This window comes from Pipistrellus kuhlii, unplaced genomic scaffold (genome assembly GCF_014108245.1).
Source record: "Pipistrellus kuhlii isolate mPipKuh1 unplaced genomic scaffold, mPipKuh1.p scaffold_m20_p_5, whole genome shotgun sequence".
In the NCBI taxonomy this organism is placed as follows: domain Eukaryota; kingdom Metazoa; phylum Chordata; class Mammalia; order Chiroptera; family Vespertilionidae; genus Pipistrellus; species Pipistrellus kuhlii.
In genome coordinates this window covers 16,100,994-16,123,803 of record NW_023425551.1, presented here as the reverse complement: position 1 = coordinate 16,123,803, position 22,810 = coordinate 16,100,994, and the positions used below count along the sequence as shown (strand labels likewise).

Here is a 22,810-nt window from a genome sequence, read left to right as displayed (position 1 = left end):
GCCAGTGCCTCCAGCCCTCTTGTGGGGGGATACGGACTGCCAGTGTCTCCAGCTCAGCTGACAATTTAAAGGATGTCCATGTGCCTTCTCAGGCAGCCCTCTACAATATTTTCTGACATTTAGAAAAATAATATTCTGGTAGACCATCTGATCCTATCCAGGCTCAATGTAATGCTCTATTAGGGCTTGTCGATTTCAGTTTTCCCAGGGTAAAGCACCTACTCTTGGGCTTGACAGACAGTGCCTCCATTGAAAGCCCACTCTTGTTTACCAATGCCCCTCTGCCTTGGCAACTCCTGGGTTTCTCCTTCTCCCCAGCATTATGCAACTACAAATATCCCATTTAGCTATCTGGCCACCCAGATGTCCTTTTGTGCCAGGCATTGGAGAGTCTTTGTCCTTCCTGCGAGCAGATCAGCACTTGAGCAATTTATTTGCAGATATTTGGGCCACTTTGTGGGTTCCTCCTCTGCAGAAATTTCTCCCTCTTGTCCTAGTCACTTTGACCAACGTTTTGTCTTCTTTCTCTTTGGTTCAATAACAACGACACTCTTCTTGATGCATCATTCGCCTGTGTTATGATTTAAAAAATGCTCCCCTCGTAGGAAAAGCCAAGGAGAATTTGTTATAAACTCTTATAAAGTCCTCCTCTATAAAGGATCATAACCCCTCTTATGTCCTATGTTGGTTACTCTCCAATGCCTTCAATGTACTGTCTTACCGATTCTGTTGAGCTTTACACTCATTTACTGCAGAAGGATTTGTCTAATACAAGAGATTCCATTATGGAAACAGAAGCCTTCAATACAAACTTTATTACACAGGATTCTTAAAGAATGAAGTGAGATTTCAGACAGAAACAATCATAGACACATGCAGCAAGACACAGGCATCAAATACCCTCCTTAAGGTTGGTAGATTAGTAAACATGGCTTGTCATAGAATAAGGTTAGGTAGTGTTCACTGCATGGTGGACAGCCCGCTATGACAGAAACAGCCTGATTTACTGTCACAGGCAAGGATAGGCACAATTTAACATCAAGATAGCATACAAATAGGCAAGCACTCTTAGTGGTGCTTTTTGAGGCTAGGTGACCCTCAAAACCCTGAACTCTTAACATGAATAAGGCTTTAAGATGGCAAGGAATCCCTGAGGGAGGCCTAGCAGAGCTGCATGGGTCTCTGGTGCTCCAATTAATTTTCCCTGCCAAAGGAAGTCTTTACTTTGTCCAGATAATGGCTAATCAATCAAGCCCAGTCATGGAGAGGAAATACTCAAGGCTGAAAGCAATTTTGACTAGTTATAGTAAACAGTGACCTTCGCCATCAGTAATTACATAAGGAGACATATTTCTATCAGGACATCTGCAACCCACCACCTTCATACCACCCCTTCAGGTTCCACTGAATTAGACTGAAAGTGATAGATCCCTTTCTCAGCATTATTCAACCTCTCAGTGACCTGGACATCCAAAAGAGGCAGGGACAGCCAGCCCACAGGATTTGTGACTCAGAACAATTAAGGGAATTACCTACTTAATAAAAACTATTTACAAAGAAATAGTCTTTTTTGCTTTAAATATATCAAAATAAAAAATCAATTACCCTGCTTTTCTATAAATATACATGTTATATTTACTGTGGAAAGAGCATTATATAACAGTTAAAATTTAATGTTTAAAGAATCAACATTTTAAACACAAATTTTACTTTCTAGGTAAGCAGCTGCAAGAAGCACAGTACTTATTTATGTGTCTATTTTTATATTTCTCTTATGTTTAAGAGGAAAAGATAGGGTATTTATCAATGTGATATTCCTAGGGCTTAGCATGATGCCTAGCACATAGGAGATGACCAAGAGGTACATAATGAATTAACTGATTAAAGTTTCAAATGGAATTGTACTGGTAAAACGACATGCCCATCATGTTACCAAGTTGAATGGACCTGCTAATCAGTTACAACTATAATAAAGGCAGAGAAGAAAAAGGAATCTAAATTGTTAAAGGTTCTAAATTATAGATTCTTTACTACGACAGACATAGGGTGTAATCAAAAGAGCTGCAGAAGAAACAATATTTGTCTCAGGGCTGGCTCTGCCACTGTTTGTCTGGGAGGGAGTGTCTAAGCAAGGCATACACCGCCTACAGAGTCAGTGTCTGCACCTGTACAAGGAGAGGTGTGTGCACCTGCTCTGCAGAGCCCAGGTTCCACAGGGGTGCTAGGCCCAGCTCTAGTCCCCACCCTCACAACAAGCACAGCAGCTCCTCTTGGCTTCTGTAGAAGATTACATTCGAGCAACAAGGGGCTGTGGTTAGAAGTTTGAAACGCACAAGACCACATGATCCCAAAGATGTTTTCCAACTCCATGAGTCCCTAATTCTCTGAATATGTTTAACCAGATTAGGAAAACAAAAGCTGTCAACTTTTATAATCAGAACCAAAAACGAAACTACTTTCATGCTGCTTAGTTTCTGGCAGATCTTCTAAGACAAATTCCCAAGACTCTGATCAGTTTTAAACTCGCATACCTAATAAATATTTAATGCATGCCTTAAATTTACCCAAAATTTATCACAATGCTTATTTTCTGAGAAGGCCACTTCAAAAAAGACTTCTTAGTCTATTTAACAATTTTTTTTTAGCATAAGGCCTACATTTCAAAGCAAAATAACTTAATTTAGTAACTAAGCTGCTAATTAACCTGGTTTATGAAGTTTTTTCTAATTGAAAATGCTGTCCTCCTGTTTCTCACCTAATGGCCCTTACCGTGAGCTGACACCGTTTTTAAGAGAGATCATAGGAGCACTGAGAAGTGCTCCCCAAAAAGCAAACTCCCAGTTGATGCCCAATTGTTTTAGTATTTTAAATTGGGAGAGCAAAGCTTTCATTTTCCTGTATAACATTCATTATTATTATTAAAGTAACATAATATTGATAATATCTAATGTTTACTACATGCATCAACACTATTCTAAATACTTTAAATGAACTAGGCTTCACTGAGTTCTCACAACAACCCTATGTTTTAAAGGGAAACACTACTCTCACTCTGAGTGAGAGGCAGAACCAGCTTCATCCAGGCGGTCCGACTCCAGAGCCCAGGTTTGGAACCACAGGGCCACATGCCGCTTCTGCATCCACTGAGGGACATCAATGCCGTGGGAATGAAATAAACCAGGATGGTGATAATTACTAAAAGCAACAGTCCTAAACTAGAATTCACTTTACTCCTTTCCATTTATTTTTATTTCCCGCAGAATTTATTTTCCCATAAATTAAATAAGTAAATGTAAATAAAATAGGTAAGTTAATTAATTAAATAAAATAGAATTCAGTAATGAGGAGAGAAAAATAAACAAAATGAAGAACTAAAGTCAGGAAGCCAGCATTTACCAGTTCTGCCACTAACTGGCTATGTGGCTTTAGATAAGTCTTTAAATCTATAATCTAAGACTTAAGGGGGGGGGAAATTCTAATTTTTCTTGCCTAAAAATTCATAGGGAAGTCATGTCAATTGTGTTATTAATGACCAAAACCAGTGTAATAATTTTATTATTAAAGGAATAACTGCAAATAATAGTCATGCTTTAATTTCTATTATATCATCCTACACTGAGCTTTAAAAAAAACTATTCTAAGTTTAAGAATGGTTTCCTCTGGTTCATGGCATTTTTTCTATAGATAAAATTGACAGCATTTCCTGTATGATTCTTCCTCATTACTCTGCAACTTTCTGAAGTTGAACCACATTGAATAAACTTTAGAGAAGCCACATTTAGAAGAAATGGTAATTAGCACACAGTGTTTAAAGTTTATTCATCTTATAGGACAAATGCCTTGCCTTTTGTTTTTATGGGGAAGGGGATGACATAAAATTAAGACACATTTTTTGGGGTATATTTATGTCAAATAAAAATCTAGTTTACAAATGAAAATACTAAATTTTAAGGTGTGATCAGCATGTGATCATGCATTTGTATTTCCACAGCTATTGCTCCTTTCATTCATTCTTACCTTTTTCATGGTGGGAAGTCAGGCTCTTTAGATCACTTCTTCATCCTGTTACCTGAAACCAAAGAAAATAGTGTTATTTTCATGACAAGTTAAAAAGAAAAATCCTATTCCTAAATTTATTAGCTGTGTATTCAAAGTGGCATTGCATTTACCTCACTCTAGACTTGTCCTTATAACAATATCTGTAATCATCTATATAGGTAGAGCTTTTATAACCATTTAGGTTAACTCATCTTTAATCAACTCAGTGAAATGTGTGGGTTAAATATGTCTAACTTTTTCTTTGAGGGTGGGGAAGGAGATAGAAATTTGCCCCCACTTTGCATTTGATTTTTTAGTTTTGGGTTAAACATATGCATCAAGAATTAGTCTACAAATCAAATGAGTATAATATTAAAAGAAAAAAGCCAGCAATTTTAGTTTATTTTTTATTTAATGTTCTAAGTCTTTCTCTCTCTCTCTCTTTCTCTCTCTCCCCCTCTCCCTCTCTCTCTCTCATCACAAAACACTGACCCTATATCATTTTACTCATTTATTTTCTAAGTCAATTGTTAGTTATTTTGATTGATAATAACAATCACCCACCTTCATAACAATCAAGCAGATATACAAGTTTCCACTTGGCTCTCAATGAAAGTGATTTAAAGTCATTTTCTTATTTATATCGGGTTTTTCAAGACAGTTTATATTAACTGAAAATTGGAATAAATATTATGCCTTCATTAACAAATATATTTTAATTAGGCTTTATAAATTTAGGGGGGGAAGCTCAGTCTGAAATTAATGAGGTGATAGATTTTTATCCTGGTATACATTAGACAACTTTATAATTTTTTCCAAGTACACTATACTAGAAAAATTATTTATTTTTCTTATACAAATCAATCAAACAAAATATATGCTTTATGGATGCAATGGTTATTAAAATTTTTAATTTAATTTAATTTAAAAGTTCCTGAATTTGTGCTTTCACCTTCATATTTACATGTAATTCCAATTTTCTGTAATGATCATAAATCTAAAAGGGTAATTTTTTTTCTTTTTAAGAATAACATACATTAGTCAATTATCTAACAATAGATAAGCATTTAAACTCTATAGAAACCATTATGCTTTGTTCTTAATATACCACATTATCTGACATACACTGAGTGGCCAGATTATTATGATCTCTAAAAGCATAATAATCTGGCCACTCAGTGTATATCCTATACAATAAAAGGCTAATATGCAAATTGTTCCCTCGACCAGGAGTTTGACCAGCAGGCAGGCCAGCCAACTGCCCATATCCCCTACCCCTGGCCAGGCTGGCCAGACCCTACCCATGCACGAATTCATGCACTGGGCCTCTAATATATATATACACACACACACTGAGTGGCCAGATTATTATGCGTTCAGAGATCATAATAATCTGGCCACTCAGTGTTTATTGATAGGTTACTCCTCTTTACATTATAAAAGGTGATGTGGTATCTGGTAAAACTAATGAATTTTGGGAGCTAGAGAGGCCTGGTGAGAATCTTGGCTTTGCCACATATTGGAGCCTCCCACCACCTTTCTTCCCCTTTTCTGTAAAAAGAGTAAATTTCATAAACTTGCAGGGTTGTGTGAGGATCCACATTAACCTACTTAATCAGTCTAGCATAGGTCCTCAATAATGGCAGCCACTATTGTTATTAGTAATATACTGTAAGTGAGGGTCCTGTACAAACACCTGTACTATGGCAACTCCCTCTTCCTCCAGAGCATACGATGGTCACAGGGAAGCAGTATGTATGAAGGAGCAGGACCACCCACCAATCACCTGCCCCACCCGAGCTGTGCACTGCCTGGGAGGATGATGTGGTGGAAAGACTGATGGTGGCAGAGTTAGAGGAACTCCCTTCACTTTATGTGAATTATAGCACTTGGAAGACGAGTGGCTTTATTTCTTCCATAAAGCAAAATCTGAACTGAATGATCTCTAAGGCCCCTGTTACCCTGCTCTCACATTCAATGCACACTGTAAAGTTTTAACAGAAACACTAGATCACATAAACCTGTGCCACAATAAAAATAAAAATAAAAAGTATGTCTTCTCACAATTTGAGGAGTTTATCAATGGTAATACACACCTCGTTTTATATTTATATTGTCTTTTTATGACTTTTCAATTTTTATATCTTATTCAACCATCTTTTGTCTCCCAACTGTTATAATGCTAGTGGTTTTTTTGTTTTGTTTTGTTTTTCAGTTAGTTTTCAGAACACAATATTTAAAAGCCAAATTTCTGGCTCAGAACCAGATATCTGACAACACTATCATTAGAATTATATTTGTTCCACAAACACTTACTCAACAAACTTTCATCAAGCGACATCTATAAACAAGGAATTAGGCTTGGTACTAGGGAAATAAAGGTGAATGACTCAATTCTGCTCTTATGGAGCTCTGTCTGGTAAGGAACACAGTTAAATCACCATATAGTTAGACAAAGGATAAGTACCCACCCCAGTCTGGAATGCCAAAAAAGTAAGTGACAAGTGAGCTGAGAGTTGAAGAATGAGTAAGAGCTGGCTAGCCTATACAAAGGCATGAAACTCTTGCTAAAATCACTATGAGACTAATAGTCCTCACAGTAGACACAGGGTTCAGTGAATGCACCCATTACTGAGTGATTCAGTGTAAGAATTTGTCAGATAGCATGGCCAAGTAATATTCACTTTAGCCATTTTTGTTCCCCAATCATACAAACACTTTTATACTTTATAGTTATTGAACATCCATTGTGTGTAAAACATCCTAGTAGGAGTCATGGAGAGGCATAGAAAGAAAAAATATATAATCTCTGTCCTGAAGAAAGATGCATTAATTCAACAAATATTCATTGTGCTTTCGGTTTTTCTTCCATATGCCTGGCCCTTTGCAATTTGCAGAGAAGAAAAAAACAAAAAACAAAACAGATATAGTTTATTAAAGCAAGAGGAGAACAGAAGCATAATGATTTCAGCATTACTAATTTTTAGTTTTGAGGCTATCTTAATTTTACCCTCTAAATCTATAAATGTCTTTTAGCATTCTCTAAGCCCTGCAAACCATTATAAAGTAAAATGTATATGTTCTGAAAGAATAGAGGACTAAAATTATAAGTATGTATTCAACATTATAGGTGAGAAAAAGCTTAAGATCTTGGTTCCTACTCTGCAGTCTCTTATTCAAACTTTCCAATTCATCCCCTTATTGGTCTGGATCAAAGCAGCCCATCTACTCTCTTCCATATATGCCACAGCATTCACAAAGTCAAGACGGTTCATACCATTTATTTCTAAATTTTAAGGTTTAAAATGCTCTTGCTGCTCCTTGTCCTTTAATTAAGCTTATGACCATAAAATTCATATTGATTACTTCTCCCTCCTCTTCACTCACAAAACACTTAGCACTATATCCCTCCATACCCATTGACAGTTGACAAAAACCTCTAGAGCCTCATAGTGTGTAGCTCTATCACAATCTGTGCCTCAAGGTTCCTCCAAAGTTCTAATTCCAGGGTCATGAATGTTACATCACACCAATTCTCCAGAGTTTTCAATGTTGGGAAAACTGTTACAATAATGGTTTAATACAAGTCCATATAGGTCGTTCTGTAGATAGATCACCACCTCCTTGTAAGCAAAAATGAGGTAGCATTTACTATTCCACTATTTAGCACCCTATTAGAAATAAAGCCAAAGCTCAAAATATTTGTGAACTATTTGTTTCATTGAGAGGGAGACAACAAAAAATGACTGACTTTTCATTTAAGGCATCTGAATAGATGTATTAAAAGTTTCACACTAAAATCTTATGTTTAAGGTTAGGCAACTTGGACAATTGCATTACCTTCTAAAATTACAACTTTTCCTAAATACCTATTGATGTTACTATCCAAATTTCTAGAGAATTATTTTAATAAATTATTTCCTTGAATAACATAAACACTATTTTCTCTAATATTCTGAAAAATATGAACTTACCAGGTATGGATGCATGAGCCTCAGAAATTTTATTTATAATAAATAAGTACAAAAAGCTTACCTATAAATTGATATAAACATAATATAAATCATCATAGTTCCTAAGACCTTAGTAATTATGCAACTTGAGCTAAATATAGAATATTTTAAATTTCAAGCTTGTTCTCAAACTTTACATAAATAATTCATTCAATGGTGGATTTATTTGTATTTGATGCTGTGAAAGGTTATTCACAAATACTCAGCTTCCAAGAAATACCTTAAATTACTTAGAAACTGCCGAAACCGGTTTGGCTCAATGGATAGAGCGTCGGTCTGTGGACTGAAAGGTCCCGGGTTCGATTCTGGTCAAGGGCATGTACATTGGTTGAGGGCACATCCCCGGTAGGGGGGGTGCAGGAGGCGGCTGGTCGATGTTTCTCTCTCATCGATGTTTCTAGCTCTCTATCCCTCTCCCTTCCTTTCTCTAAAAAATCAATAAAAGATATATATATATATATATATATATATATATATATATATATATATATAATTTTTTTTAATTACTTAGAAACTTTTTCTAAAAGGAAGCAATTTTCCAGTTAGTTCCCCTGTGATCTTTGATATCTTTACATCAAAGGGATTTCTTTGCCATCAACATTTCAAAATGTTAGAACTTTTAGAAAGCCTTTGCCCCAGAAGCCATAAAAATGTTATCGTTTTCTATGTATTCCATTATAGTTTTTTTTAATAAAAAATACTTTCACAGTAGTGAAGTCATCCACCAGGCCTCTACTTAATATTATAAAATTTTTGCAGCTATCTATTATATAAAAAGCCTGTGGTCATCACATCATTATGCCATTAACAACCGATGAGCAGGAGGCTGAATGTGTGGGGTTGACAGGGCTGTGTGTGTGGCGAGGCACGTGCGGGTGGGTGGACACTTGACTCTGGAGCACTGGACCAGAGCCATGGGTAGATTTCTGGGTCCCTCCGAGCCACAGGACTCTGGATCCTGGATCTCACATGATTTTGCGCACTGGGCCCCTAGTTAAGTATAATTGTATTATTCAAAGAGATATTTCATTTTCCATTTGTCCAGTTGCCTACATTTTGGAGTTGTATTGTTTAGCTATTGAATTTCATAAGGTTAAATGTTCCCATATGTACACATGGGTTTAGTACCATCTATGGTGTGAAGCTGTATCACCTTCCTATATTCAAGCCATTCTTGTCCTCGTTTTATATATATTAGCACTTACTCACCTTTTCTCTGTTCTTCATGATTTTAATGGCAAAATTATAAACAATTTTCTTCCCTCTCCTACAGCACCAATATTGGTCATGTACACGCACACACACAAACTCACTTCTCCATGTCACACAGGGACATTTTCCAGGCACTGTTTTTGCAATAATCACAAAATTATTAAATCTAAGGTTGAACAGTGGTCCAATTTATTATTTCATCATCAAGATTTGTATTTAATGTAATCTGCTTAGATGTTTCTAAGTCTCTGTCCCTCTCCCTTCCTCTCTCTAAAAAATCAATAAGATATATTTTTAAAACAAACAAACAAACAAACAAACAAATAAATAAATATGAATCCAGTTTATTTTGTCAGACTTTATTTTTGAGCTCTTAAAAATAAATGCAAATACAAAAAACGTATTTTTTTATAATCTATTAGTATCTTTTCCCCCCCTTTGCTTTTCTAGCCTAGCTTGATTGAATACTGAGCTGTCTGAAATAGTAAAACGGTAGTGTTTTTCTACTACCACCACTGCCAGGAAAAATAAGGAGCCCCAAGCAAAGGGACCCTCAGCAGTGCTTCTCCGAAGGATGTCAATGCCTTTGGTCACCTGCCCTCCGTAAAGTCTAAGACTTCCCCTAGCTCTTGGCACTTATTGTAGACCAAATGGCTTCCTGAATTGCTATTTCTGCTCTATATAAGGTCATTTTCCCTTCTTGGAAAGTTGGATGTGATGTGTGAGAAACATAGGAGTTTGGAGTCCCTGAGCCCTCTGGAGATTAAGACCAAGCTTCAGTGAGTAAGAGGAGTACATCAGAGAGGCATAAGTGGTACCACCACACTGTGGGGCCTCCCTCGGTCAGCTCCTGCAGAAGCTGGCCAAGAAAAATCGGCTTGACTGGTGAGAGAGGAGCCTGCCCGTAAAGTAGTCACAGCCAACAGGAGATCCATTTGGCTGTGGCAGTGCTCAGCTCTACTGCAAAGTAAAATTGGTTCAAAGTCTAGCTGCAGCTGGACGGGAAGTTTGTTTACTTCCCTACAGAGCTGAAAGCAAGCAGCCAGAGTCTCAGGAAGCAACCATATATGGAGTCAGCAGGGCAAAATACATGAGCAAGAAGAATCAACAGAGAGCAGTCAGAAAGGATGGAGCACCACAAAAGATTCGTTTGATCAAAATCCGCTTTCACCATCTGTATGTGAGAAATGGCTTCATGGTGAAATCTTTCCAGACATTAGCAAGTTTATGATTAGACGAAACTTTATCCTGAAGTTAACTTTCACACACTTGCATGGATCTAGAAGGAAGCTCCCTCATTATAAACGTGCCATTCTTAGACAACACTCTTAATCTTTGCCATGTGTAGGTCTGACATATTAATAGCTCTCATTCTATCAACGATATGAAACTAGTCATGATTCAGATCAAATCATTCCAAGGCAAAATGAGAGAGGAGAAAGCTATAAACCTAAAATACAAACTATATTCTGTCTGAGGAAGGTGCATTTGCACTGAAGATGAAGTTCATAAAATAGGCACTGTGTCAATAACATGTGGGGACATGGCTATTAAGGGATACTAGTGAAAAAAGATCTATATGCATAGTAGACATTGCTTCAGTGCTGAGGGCCTGTCTGAGACTGTCATGGTTTTTATTCAAGAATAGCTTATCAGTGAATGATGCAAGTACTCAAGAAGACTTTTATGATGTCTGTGGTTGGTCCCAGTCTCAGCCTAAACAAGATCGCCCTGAGTTAGAGACTGAGCGTTTTCAGTGTGGGCTGGAGCTGATGTCACAGTAGTACACACCCTGATATTAAGCCTCCCAGAGCACGCCCATCATCTTGATTCACTTTTCCTTTTTTAGCTACACCAGTTCATTAGCGGATAAGAAGCAACACATCTGTCGACAAAGCAAAAAATCACAAAAATCTTAATAAAAGAATCTTTGTCTGAGTCCAAGGTTCTCTCCTAATACTGATCAGTAAACATTGTCTTTCTACTTCACGCTTGTCTCAGACAACAGCAAAATACTGACTGCCAATTTAGCCCACAGTGCTTGATGTGCCTTCCAGGGTGTGCTCTTTAAGATCTTAGATAACTGTCTTAAGAACAAAGATTACTGCACTGTATATAAAAATGTGAAGAGGAAAAAAAAAGCACTGGAGTCTGGAAGAGAGAAAAGGGTGTACCCTTTAGAAAAACTGAGTTCAAACGCACATCTCTACCTCTAATCAAGCTTGTGCTGTTACTTAGCCTATTTGGACCTCAATATTCTCATCTGCAAATGGGGAGAATAATACCTCACAGTGTTGCTATGAAGCTGAAGTGAGATTGTGTTTTTAAAAGAGTTTTAAAAAAGATTTGTACATAAACAGAAAAGGATACAGCCTTATATCCATTTTGGTTACCCAGACAGAGCTCTAAGAAGTGTTCTTGTTAAAATTGATCATACAAAATTGGTATTGTACATTCTAATGTCAGATTAAACAATGCATTATGATTTGTACCTGGTAGAAGAGATACACAATGGTCTATTGCCTTGTAGAACATTAACCAGTTTTGTGTCAAACGATCAATCTTATTCTAATACTAGAAGCCTGGTGCATGAATTCATGCACCAGTGGGGTCCCTCAGCGTGGCTTGTGGGATTGGGCTGAAACCAGCTCTCTGACATCCCCTGAGGGGTATCAGATTGCAAGAGGGTGCAGGGCAGACCAACGTACCTCACTGGTGCATGATAGGGGCTGGGAAGAGACACGAGAGGTTGGCTAGCCGGAAAGGGATGCCAGGAGGGCTCCAGGGTGTGTCTGGTCCATCTAGGTCAGTCCCGATTGGCCAGACCCCAGCAGCAAGCTAACCTACTGGTTGGACCATCTGCGCCCTGATGATCAGTGCACATCATAGCTAGCAATTGAGAAGCCTTAGCATATTACACTTTGATTGGGTGAAGGGACAACTGGTCAATGGGACACTTAGCATATTAGGCTTTTATTATATAGGATTCTTTTTGGTTTTTCAAGTTGCCTATAAATAGTTCCCCAAAATGTCTTATTGCAACCATGTTATATTCTGCTGGTGTCTTCATTAATTAGTGAATTAAATAAATTTTGCACGTGTTTATTTAAAAAAATTAAACAATGCATTATTAATTCACTTTTACTTTAAATCTGATAATGTCAAGAGTTTAGAGTGTATCACCAAAAAGGCTCTTCACATTTAGGCTAATAAATCCAAAGTTGTAAAAGACTCCTGGTTGCTAAATTGTAATAAATTTGAGTTCCTGATCTATCAGGAGAAGTAGTGGAGACACATCTCCATCAGTAGTAGCATCCATGTTCTACAGCACCATCTCAGGGTAATGCAGACTACAGGAAATACAGGATTCCTTTTTTTTTCTTCACAACAAAATTCTAATGGAACTAATAGAATAAATTAAACTATACCACCTTATTAAACCATATATAATAATAAACTCTAAATGGATTAAAGATATAAATGTAAGACTCAAAGCCATAAAACTCTTAGAAGAAAACACAGGGAGGAAAGTCACTGAATTTTCTCTTAGCAATAGTTTTCCTGATATATCTCTTCAGACAGGAAAACAACAGAAAAAAATAAACAAGTGTGATTACATCACACTAAAAAAATTTTGCACGGCAAAAAAAAAAAAAAATAAATAAATCAACAAAATGAAATAACCTACTAAATGGGAGAAGATATTCACCAATTATATATCCAATTAGGAGTCAATATCCAAAATTTATAAAGAACTCATACAACTCAACACCAAAAAAAAGACAAACCTGAATAAACACTTCTTCAAAGAAAACATATAAATGTCCTATAGACATATGAAAACAAGTTCAATGTCACTAATCAACAGAGAAATGTAAATTAAAACCATAATGAGATACCACCTCACACCTGTCAGAATGACTATTATCAATAAGTCAACAAATGACAAGTGTTGGCAGGAATGTGGAGAAAAGGGAACCCTTGTGCACTGTTTGTGAGAATGCAGATTGGTACGGCCACTGTGGAAAACAGTATGGAGGCTCATCAAAACATTAAAAATGGGACTGCCTTATGACCCAGCAATTCCAGTTTCTTCAGGTATACATCTGAAGAAACCCAAAACACTGATTCAAAAGAATATATGTACCCCTATGTTCATTGCCGCATTACTTACAATAACCAAGCTTTGGAAGCAACCCAAGTGCCCATCAATAAACAAGTAGATGAAAAAGCTGTAGTATATATGTACAATGAAATATTACTTGGCCATAAAAAAGAATAAAACCCTATCATTAGTGACAGCATAGAGCAACCTAGAGGGCTTTATGCTGAGTGAAATTAAGTCAGCAAAAAAGAGACAAATATCATATGTTTCACTTATATGTGGAATCTAAAGAACAAAATAAATGAGCAAACGAAACAGAACAAACTCATAGATACTAAGAACAGACTGATGGTTGCCAGAGGGGAGGGGTATTAAGCGGGTGGGTAAAAGCAATGAAGGAATCGAGGGGTAGAGATTTGTACTTACAAAATAACCATGAGCGTGTAAAGTACTGTATAGGGAATATGGTTAATAAAATTGTAATAACTATGTGTACTGGAAGTATTAGGGGGTGGTGGGGGGCACTTTGTAAAGTACATAATTGTCTAGCCACTAGGCTGGACACCTAAAACTAATACAAAACAACATTGAATGTAAACTGTAATTAAAAAATAAAATTTTAAAATATAAGTGAGACAAGCAGTAAACAGAAGGAAATATCATATAAAAAAAAATTTTATCCTTTCTCACTCCTTTAGCCTCTACTCCCATCTACAAGTAAATGAACAGCCAAACATAAAACCCAGGCCACATGAAACAACTTTGACTACCTTCTGACAAATACCTTTGCTAAGAAAATATGCTAAGAAAGTCACAGAACTGATTATAAGGAGGAAAAGCATGAAGGAAATGAATGTAATTTAGATAATAAACATCTGTGCTTCGTTCCCACCTCTGAACTCTTAAAGAGTACACCCTCTCTTTAACCTTCATCTTAAGCAAATATAAGGCAATGTAAACCAAGCCAGGTCCCTGAAGTCTTCCCGATAATATTTATTAGAATTTTCAAAAAGCCTTCTGGCACATTCATTTACATGATTGAATTCGAGGCATGCTAGAAACAGCAGAAGCCCACTCCCAAGCCTCCCTCATGACAAATCGCTCACTGTCCAGATGGCCTTATACGGCCAGACTTCCTATAAATCTGACCGTTCAGTGTATGCATTGCGTATGTGTCTTGGCTCTGAGTCACATTCCTCTGGTATGTTTCCTTGGGAGCTTTGAGTTCCGCTTTGAGGGCTGGCACAGACTCCTACTTGCTCTTATAAGAAAATGTCCAGGATTCTAAGTTGAAAATGTGCAAAATTCCTTCTTTAAGTACACAAACACTCCAAGTCTGGCCACTTTCCTGTAGTCCTGCCAGGTTTTCTCTATGTCTGATACCTGATCAAGTAACTTTTCTTTTTCTTTTTCTTTTTTTTTTTTTTAAGGGGGGATAACAACAAAAAAAGAACTGAGAAGGAATACAGTACATCCACAGCTGAACATCTTACAAGACTTAACTAAACGACCTGCACAAATGATGCCCACGTAGACACACACATGCCTTATATAGCTCTGTAAACAGGGTTCAGTGGCCAGCTTAGTGAATTCCTCATTTCACCAGGAGGGAAAAATGCTCTCTAAAAAGCATTTGCTAGAAAAACACTTGCTTACAAGACAAAATTAGTGCGTCTTAACCATTTTGTACACAAATTCAAAGACCTTTTTCTCCCAATGCTGGACTTGCTGTCAATCAAAAGGGTTGGGATAAGTCAGAGTTGGACAAAGTTATAAGAAGCCACTATATCCTCTCTACCGCCCAGGCACACACAAACATTTGCTGAGTCATTTATAATAGTGCAAGAATTCAGATCCCCATGGCATGAGCTAGGGACTGAGTGTCAGCCCTTCCTTTTGAGTTTCCTGGCACTTATGATCCGTATCACAATATAAACATACTTTTGAGTCTGTGAATGTCTTGGGTGTCATGTCTCTCTCTCTCTCTTAATAACAATATTTTACTTTAAACCCTTCAAAAGAGTTTTGATCATATGCCTTATAATGCACAAGGTATTTTTCTATCCTGAGATTTTATGTTCTGTATATTTCAATATGCTTATTTTCTCTTAGCCATTATTGAAACCACCCATTTGGAGCTGCGATGGAAGTTTATGACTTTGAGGGACCATATGAATTTTATAGTAAAAAAAAAAAAAAAGAAAAAAAATGTACAATGTCATGGTATTTTTACCATCACAGCAGAATGGTAATATATTTTTTATGTTTGTGGAGAAAGAAAAAATAAAGACTAAATAACAATAATAAGGTAGCAAGTCCCTGAAATTAATCTAATTAACCACCATTAAACCCTATGAAATAAAACATTCTCATTATTATCATCATTTTATAAACAGAAACTTGGGGATATGGCTCCTACTATTGACTTCCCTAAGATTTGTGAATGGCAGTCCCAAGAATACAACCCAGGTCAAACAAATGTAACCCAGCCCAGCAATGTATCGCCTCCATGAATGAAAGTCATCACTCTGTTTCACACAAAGCTGTTGACGGTGGCTCTCAGACTCTCCAGAAGACTCAAAAATCCCCAGCCTTTCTCTCAGCTCCCTCATCCTGCAAGCTGAGAGAGCACACCGCTGAGCCCACATCCCACCTTGGGTGAGGTTAGAACTTCACATCCCTACCCTTCCCCATTTACCACACCTTTCCAACTATTCGTGGTAGATGTAATTGGGGTTTAGGTCTTGAAAGATTTCACTGTGGCTTCCCACATATTTTGGACTTTTAAAATCATTCACAGGGGAAGAAGCAGTTGGGGGCCGAGTTGCCTTTAATACACATGTGGCTATTAACATAACTTGGAATGTTCCTTCTTTAAATAGGAACTTTCAGGCTTCTTCTCTTTGAGGAATGCTCGGAAAGAGCATTAAATAACAATGATGAACATTCCTCCAGAGCTTCAGAGGCCCCCTTTGCTGGCCATTCACACTGTTGACACGCAACTACACTGTACAACATGTGGATTGCTTAACAAGGTAATTGTGCACAGATGATGCGGTCTCTGCTGAAGTTGAGTGGTTTTTTTTTTTTTTGGTTTTTTTTTTGGCTATTTTTCAACAGAATGAATTCAAACTTTAAAAAAGATATATGAAAAAATATGGCCAGCGTACACGGGCTGTTTTCAACTTTAATGCTACAGTGTTGTTTCTGAAAGTTTGTCTTTGCATCAGAAACAGATACGGGTATCTTAAACCAATAAAATGAAGCATCAACACATCATTGGTACCACCACTGTCAAATGAAGTGGCATTACAATAGAAAATACTGGGATGGCGCTGGAATCACTCTCTTTACATAACATGGTGACTGGAGCTATTAACAAACAAACAAACAAACAAACAAAAAACCCGACTAAACTATAGATGCCAAATACAAGCACAGTTCATTAAGTCAGTCCTTGGTGAAGCTAACTAGCAAAATTAAGAAGTGGAGCTAGGCTTAGGTTTTGTTGGCCATATTTGAAAACTGTGCACAACCAGAGGGAATAAAAACTGATCTTTCCTTGACCTGATCTCATCCCATTAGAATGCATGCGCCTTAGGTGATAAGAAGTTACAATCACTATTTATAGATGGGTGGAGAGTCACTAAAATCCATTATTCCCTGACACTCTTAATTCACAGCCAGGTAAATGGTGGACAATGTTCTTCCTATATAAACAGATATTTTACTGCAAAACAAACCAAGTATAATCCACATTTGGATATTATAGGTTTGGGGATAAGAAGCATCACTCATTCAAAGGCCCACAATGGTATTTTCAACACAAGTAAACCCCAAGCTTCTTGCTGATGCGATCCTGATTCCTCTCTCTCCCCACTCCTGTGTTCTCACCCCAACATCCAGAGTCTCTACCTACCCAATACATAATCTGCTCTGACATAACAATCAGACAATTTCCTGGAAATATTGATGCCCACTCATCTGCTTTCCCTCCCTACACCCCAATAATAAAAATGCTACAAATTAAGAAAAAACAAGGCCAGAGTGCTGGAAATCTCCCCCAGAAAGCTGAGCGCACACACACACACACACACACTCAGACCTCTGGCTTTGTTCTCTTTCTTGTCTGGCAATGGGCATACAAACCATCATCCCAAGACCCTGAAGATCAAAGTCCTACTGTCCAGTATGGCAGTCAGGGTCTGCAGGCAGGCTGCTTGGGGATTTCTACTTAAAAGCAACTAACTCCTCGTCTGATCTCTGAAGAGTTTCAAAGGCAGAAAGCCTCTAAAATTAAAAAAAAAAAAATTAATTACAAGTTTAATAAAGAGAAAAGAAACCCTTTCGAATTTTTTTTAAGAAACCCTGCTGTTAGCCTCTTTAGCAACCTACATCCTAAGAAGGATTTGTTAGAGGGCAGCACAGGCACAGCTGTTACAAAGAGGAGTGGTATAAAAATAATAATAATAATTGCTGATGTGTTTTTAAACGATATAAAGCAGGAGCGGCGCGAAGAAGCAAGGGGGAGAACATTCTAGTTGGTGCTGGAAACACTGAGCCTTTTTTTTTTTTTTTTTTGAGAGCTGGAGTGTGCCAGCTTTTTCAGACGGGAGGAATGCTGAGTGTCAAGGGGTCAGGATCAATCCGGTGCGAGTTGATGAGGCAGGAAGGTGGGGAGGAATGCGAGGAATGTCCCTGTTTGTGTGGGACTCCATTCAGCCCATTGGCAAGCCGGGGCCGCCCGGAGCGTATAAAAAGCCGGGGCCGCCCGCCCCAGCCTCACACAACAACTCTTCCCCGCCGAGAGGAGGCAGCCAGAGCCACTGCAACCACCGCAGGCGACCGACCTACCTACCCACCGCCCGCCTCCAGCCCGACGGCAGCCGCCCGGCCGACACCTCCCTCCTGAGACCCAGACAGCGACGACCGCCCGCCCGGCGTCCAGGCCTCCGCCTCCGGCCCGCGCCCTCCCCGCCGACCCTCCGACCGTCCGTCTGTCGGTCCGCCCGCTGCGCTCCGACCGACCATGTCCTCCTCCGCCGGCCTGGGAACCATCCCTTTCGCCTTCGTGCTCCTGATCGCCCTCTGCAGCCGGGTAAGCGCCGGGAGAGCCCCGCGGCCGGCCTGGCGGGGAGTCCCGGTGGGAAGGGGAAGGGGATGAGGAAGGGGAAGGGGATAGGGAATGCAAAGGAAGGAGAAGGAAGAGGAAGGGGAAGGCGAGAGAGTGCGCCCGACTGACCGCCTCTCTCCCCCCGCAGCCCGCCTCCGGCCAGGACTGCAGCGGCCAGTGCCAGTGCCCGGCCCCGGCCCCGCGCTGCCCCGCCGGCGTCAGCCTGGTGCTGGACGGCTGCGGCTGCTGCCGCGTCTGCGCCAAGCAGCTGGGCGAGCTGTGCACCGAGCGCGACCCCTGCGACCCGCACAAGGGCCTCTTCTGTGACTTCGGCTCCCCGGCCAACCGCAAGATCGGCGTGTGCACCGGTGAGCCCTGCAGCAGCCCCGCCCAGGCCCCCCCGAGAGGCCCCTAGATGCTACCACCGCCCACCACCGAGGTGCTGAGGTGCCGGTCCAGGGACACTTAGGGACCGGCCACCTCCTCCCTCACGCCCACCTTCCAGCCATAAAATGAGCCTCTGTCTGGAGGCCCTTCCTCTGGCTGTTTGCAGCCCCCCTGCCTTCCTCCCCTCCTCAGTCCCCTAGCCCTGCTCCCAGCTGGCATGCCCAGCGCGCCTGCAGGGACCAGGGACCTATGCCTGACCCCAGTAACAACCCCCCTTTTTTCCTTTCCTCTCCTTCAGCCAAAGATGGGGCCCCCTGCGTGTTCGGAGGGACGGTGTACAGGAGTGGAGAGTCCTTCCAGAGCAGCTGCAAATACCAGTGCACCTGCCTGGACGGGGCCGTGGGCTGCGTGCCCCTGTGCAGCATGGACGTGCGCCTGCCCAGCCCTGACTGCCCCTTCCCGCGGAGGGTCAAGCTGCCCGGGAAATGCTGTGAGGAGTGGGTGTGCGACCAGCCCAAGGACCACACCATGGTTGGCCCTGCCCTCGCTGGTGAGTTGAGTCTTCCAAGTTAGTGTCGCTATTCGCCATGCCCCACCCCCAGGGACGGAGTCCTAGCTTTGCCAAGGGAAGGGGGGACGGAAATGTCTTATCCTGGCATCTTACCTTGTGTTTGTGTGCTCTGCTCTCCCAGCCTACCGACTGGAAGACACGTTTGGCCCAGACCCAACTATGATCCGAGCCAACTGCCTGGTCCAGACCACAGAGTGGAGTGCCTGCTCCAAGACCTGTGGGATGGGCATCTCCACCCGGGTTACCAACGACAACGCCTTCTGCAGGCTGGAGAAGCAGAGCCGCCTCTGCATGGTCAGGCCTTGCGAAGTGGACCTGGAGGAGAACATTAAGGTAACTACCTGCTCTGCTCCTATTGACTAATTTTCATGGGATGATAGCAGATAGGACCACAGTTAGGTCTCCCACCACTTACAGGCCTGTTCCATTTCAGAAATATCTTAACCATTGTGCTGTTTTGCTGGAATGAGATGTTGCGTAACAGGAACCACCAGCTTTTCCACTATAAAATCTTCCACAGTGGTGGTTAATTCAAGACATCCCAAGGGAGGCTATGCCTATTTTTGGAAAACTGGCAAATGAGACTCCAACTTCCTCTCCCCAAAATATAAACAGAGGGCAGACAACATAAGCCTAGAACACACAGAGATTGGAGAAAGCCGCTCGCTCCCCTTGCAGAGTCATTGATTTTTTTCTCTCTCCTCCCTTGTCTTCCTTAGAAGGGCAAGAAGTGCATCCGTACCCCCAAAATCTCCAAGCCTGTCAAGTTTGAGATTTCTGGCTGCACCAGTGTGAAGACATACCGGGCCAAGTTCTGCGGGGTGTGCACAGACGGCCGATGCTGCACCCCGCACAGAACCACCACCCTTCCCGTGGAGTTCAAGTGTCCCGACGGCGAGGTCATGAAGAGGAGCATGATGTTCATCAAGACCTGCGCCTGCCACTACAACTGTCCCGGAGACAATGACATCTTCGAGTCGACCTACTACCGGAAGATGTACGGAGACATGGCCTAAAAGCCAGAGAGAGTGAGAGACGTTAACTCATGTAGCTGTAACTTGAACTGATTTCACATCTCATTTTTTGTGTAAGCATGATTTCAGTAGCACAAGTTATTTAAATCGGTTTTTGCTAACTGGGGAAAAGGAAAAAAATTCCCTCCGAATTCAAAAACATTGTGCCATGTGACGTTCAAATAGTCTATCAACCCCAGACACTGGTTTGAAGAAAGTTAAGACTTGACAGTGGGACTACATTAGCACATAGCTCCAGAATGTACACCGAGGTGTGGCTTTGGGGGCAGTGGGAGGGGCTTGACATCTTAAAAGTAGCAACGCGCCTGCTATCTGGAGTGTTATGGAGAAGGGAAATCTTAGCATGCTCCCTGACCTGCCCGTAACTCCAGCCTGTAGCAGACAGCTAGGATGTGTGTTCTGCCATCATGAGTCTGAGTCAAGTTCTTCTGTAAGTCAGAACGGCAGATTCAGCTCTGACATTCTGATTCGAATGACAGCATTCAGGAATCAGAATCTTGTCTATTAGACTGGACAGCTTGTGGCAAGCTAATTTGCCTGTAACAAGCCAGATTTTTTTTTTATTGATACTGTAAATATTGTGTGTATATATATATATTTGTACAGTTATCTAAGTTAATTTAAAGTTGTCTGTGCCTTTTTGTTTATGTTGTTAATGCTTTGATATTTGAAATGTTAGCCTCAATTCTGAATACCATGAGTAAGACGTAACATTTGTCTGATAATTCAAAGCATGAAATGAATATTCAAATGGAAATTCTGCTCAGTTAGAGTGACAGTCCATCGAAACAGATTGTTTGCTGAAGGCGAGCCAGAGATGCCCTTGGAAGTCTGACTTGTAGGCTGAAATGTGACAGCCTCACATTGAATGAACAAGTGGTTTTTATTGAAATAAGAGTGGTGTCTCTGTATAGCGGATCAATTTTCCACCTGGAAGCATTTGTTTCTACTTTGACTATGACTGTTTTTTGGACAGTTGATTTGTTGAGAGTGTGACCAAAAGTTACATGTTTGCACCTTTCTAGTTGAAAATAAAGTATATATTTTTTCTATAAAGAGCTTGGCTATTCATTTCTTCTCTAATTTCTGAGTTTTCTTGCGTATAAATGGGAAGCTTTTATTTATCTTAAAACTATTCTATAATTTTCTAAATATCTTACATACTAATACATTGGTGAGTCACTTCAAAAGATTTTACATAAATGTGTTTTACAGTGAATCAAGTGTCAAACTTGAAGGAATATACACTCTATTGAGAACATGGGCATTTTTTTTTTTTTATCTTCCCAGTACTTCATAAACACAAATTCAACTATCTTTAGATTACTTCAGTCTCCAGGAGCCCCTATTGTATTACTTCTATTTACATTTAATGCCTCTGGCTACGGTAGGCATTTAATTTCCAGCCCTTCCCATCACAGACTGTGCCTTGCACATAGAAAATGTTTAACTATTTTTTGAATTTTTATGCTCTAAGTATATCTATTTCTGAACTTTAATATCTTACTGTTAAGTCTGAAAAGTACAAAAATAAATCTGCATTAAAATGGAGCAATGTAATAAATCTCATTTTATAAAATTGCTTTTAGTTGCCATGATAATAAAAAATAAATGATGGCATAAGTAGAAAAGAAAGGATGAGCAAATCTTTGATTCATTAACATTAATAGAAATTTGTCTTAAAAGCAACCCCTCCATTTCCCTAAGTTGGCTATTTCAGATCTCAAGAGTAATAGCTTACCTGGTAGTTAAGTGACACAAAATTGTTCAAGAAGCTTGGTTTGGAAATTATGTGTGGCCCATCCAGGCCTCTACTAAAAACGGTGAAGTAAGTGGCAAACAGAAATACTGCAAGCACAACTAGAAGCCTTATTTTTTTCCAGGTCAGAATAGCTGTAGATTCTAGTGGAGAGGGGGATTAGAAATAGTTGCAGACAGACTAACCCATCTCAGAGTAATTGGCAATGTTGTAGTGCCTGTGTCATTTCGAGAGATAAAAATACATCTGAAAATAAAAGCTGGTTCTACAAACAGTGCTCATGCCACAAACCAAAGGGAAAACTTCCCATGTTCAAAATGTGAAAAGTATTTCTAGTCAAAACACTGGACTTTTAGGATACACCCACAAGCATATATAGCAATGCTGTCAGCAGCTAAATCCCACTTCCCCAAGCAAATCCACAGGAGCGAGCGTGTGTGCGCAAACACACACACATACACACACACACACACACACACACACACACACACCACAGAGTACATTCTATTGTATTTAGTTCACTTTTTCTTTCTGTCAATTGACTCCTAGCAGTGAAGATGAAGGACCATGGTAAGTGA

At 39.9% G+C, this 22,810-nt stretch overlaps 1 protein-coding gene and 1 long non-coding RNA gene across 2 annotated transcripts; one reads left to right on the top strand and one right to left on the bottom strand.

Moving 5' to 3' along the window:
- Positions 1-624: 624 nt before the first annotated feature.
- On the bottom strand, positions 625-4,222 carry LOC118705737. The gene is made up of 3 exons (XR_004983791.2): positions 4,018-4,222; positions 2,190-2,277; positions 625-1,204 (listed from the first exon to the last, which is right to left on the bottom strand). It is a non-coding gene; the product is annotated as an uncharacterized LOC118705737 (long non-coding RNA).
- A 13,915-nt stretch (positions 4,223-18,137) lies between these two features.
- On the top strand, positions 18,138-21,529 carry CCN2 (cellular communication network factor 2). Its single transcript, XM_036414778.2, has 5 exons — positions 18,138-18,466; positions 18,630-18,849; positions 19,167-19,418; positions 19,561-19,772; positions 20,159-21,529. The coding sequence occupies exons 1-5, from the start codon at positions 18,398-18,400 to the stop codon at positions 20,453-20,455; spliced, it is 1,050 nt and encodes a 349-aa protein (XP_036270671.1). The 5' UTR covers positions 18,138-18,397; the 3' UTR covers positions 20,456-21,529.
- Positions 21,530-22,810: the final 1,281 nt, after the last annotated feature.

Excerpts from the sequence above, each read along its gene's own strand:
- CCN2 (XM_036414778.2), top strand. The coding sequence starts at position 18,398 with ATGTCCTCCTCCGCCGGCCTGGGAACCATCCCTTTCGCCTTCGTGCTC. Across the intron at positions 18,467-18,629 it reads TGATCGCCCTCTGCAGCCGG|CCCGCCTCCGGCCAGGACTG; the intron begins GTAAGCGCCGGG and ends CTCCCCCCGCAG. Across the intron at positions 18,850-19,166 it reads CAAGATCGGCGTGTGCACCG|CCAAAGATGGGGCCCCCTGC; the intron begins GTGAGCCCTGCA and ends CCTCTCCTTCAG.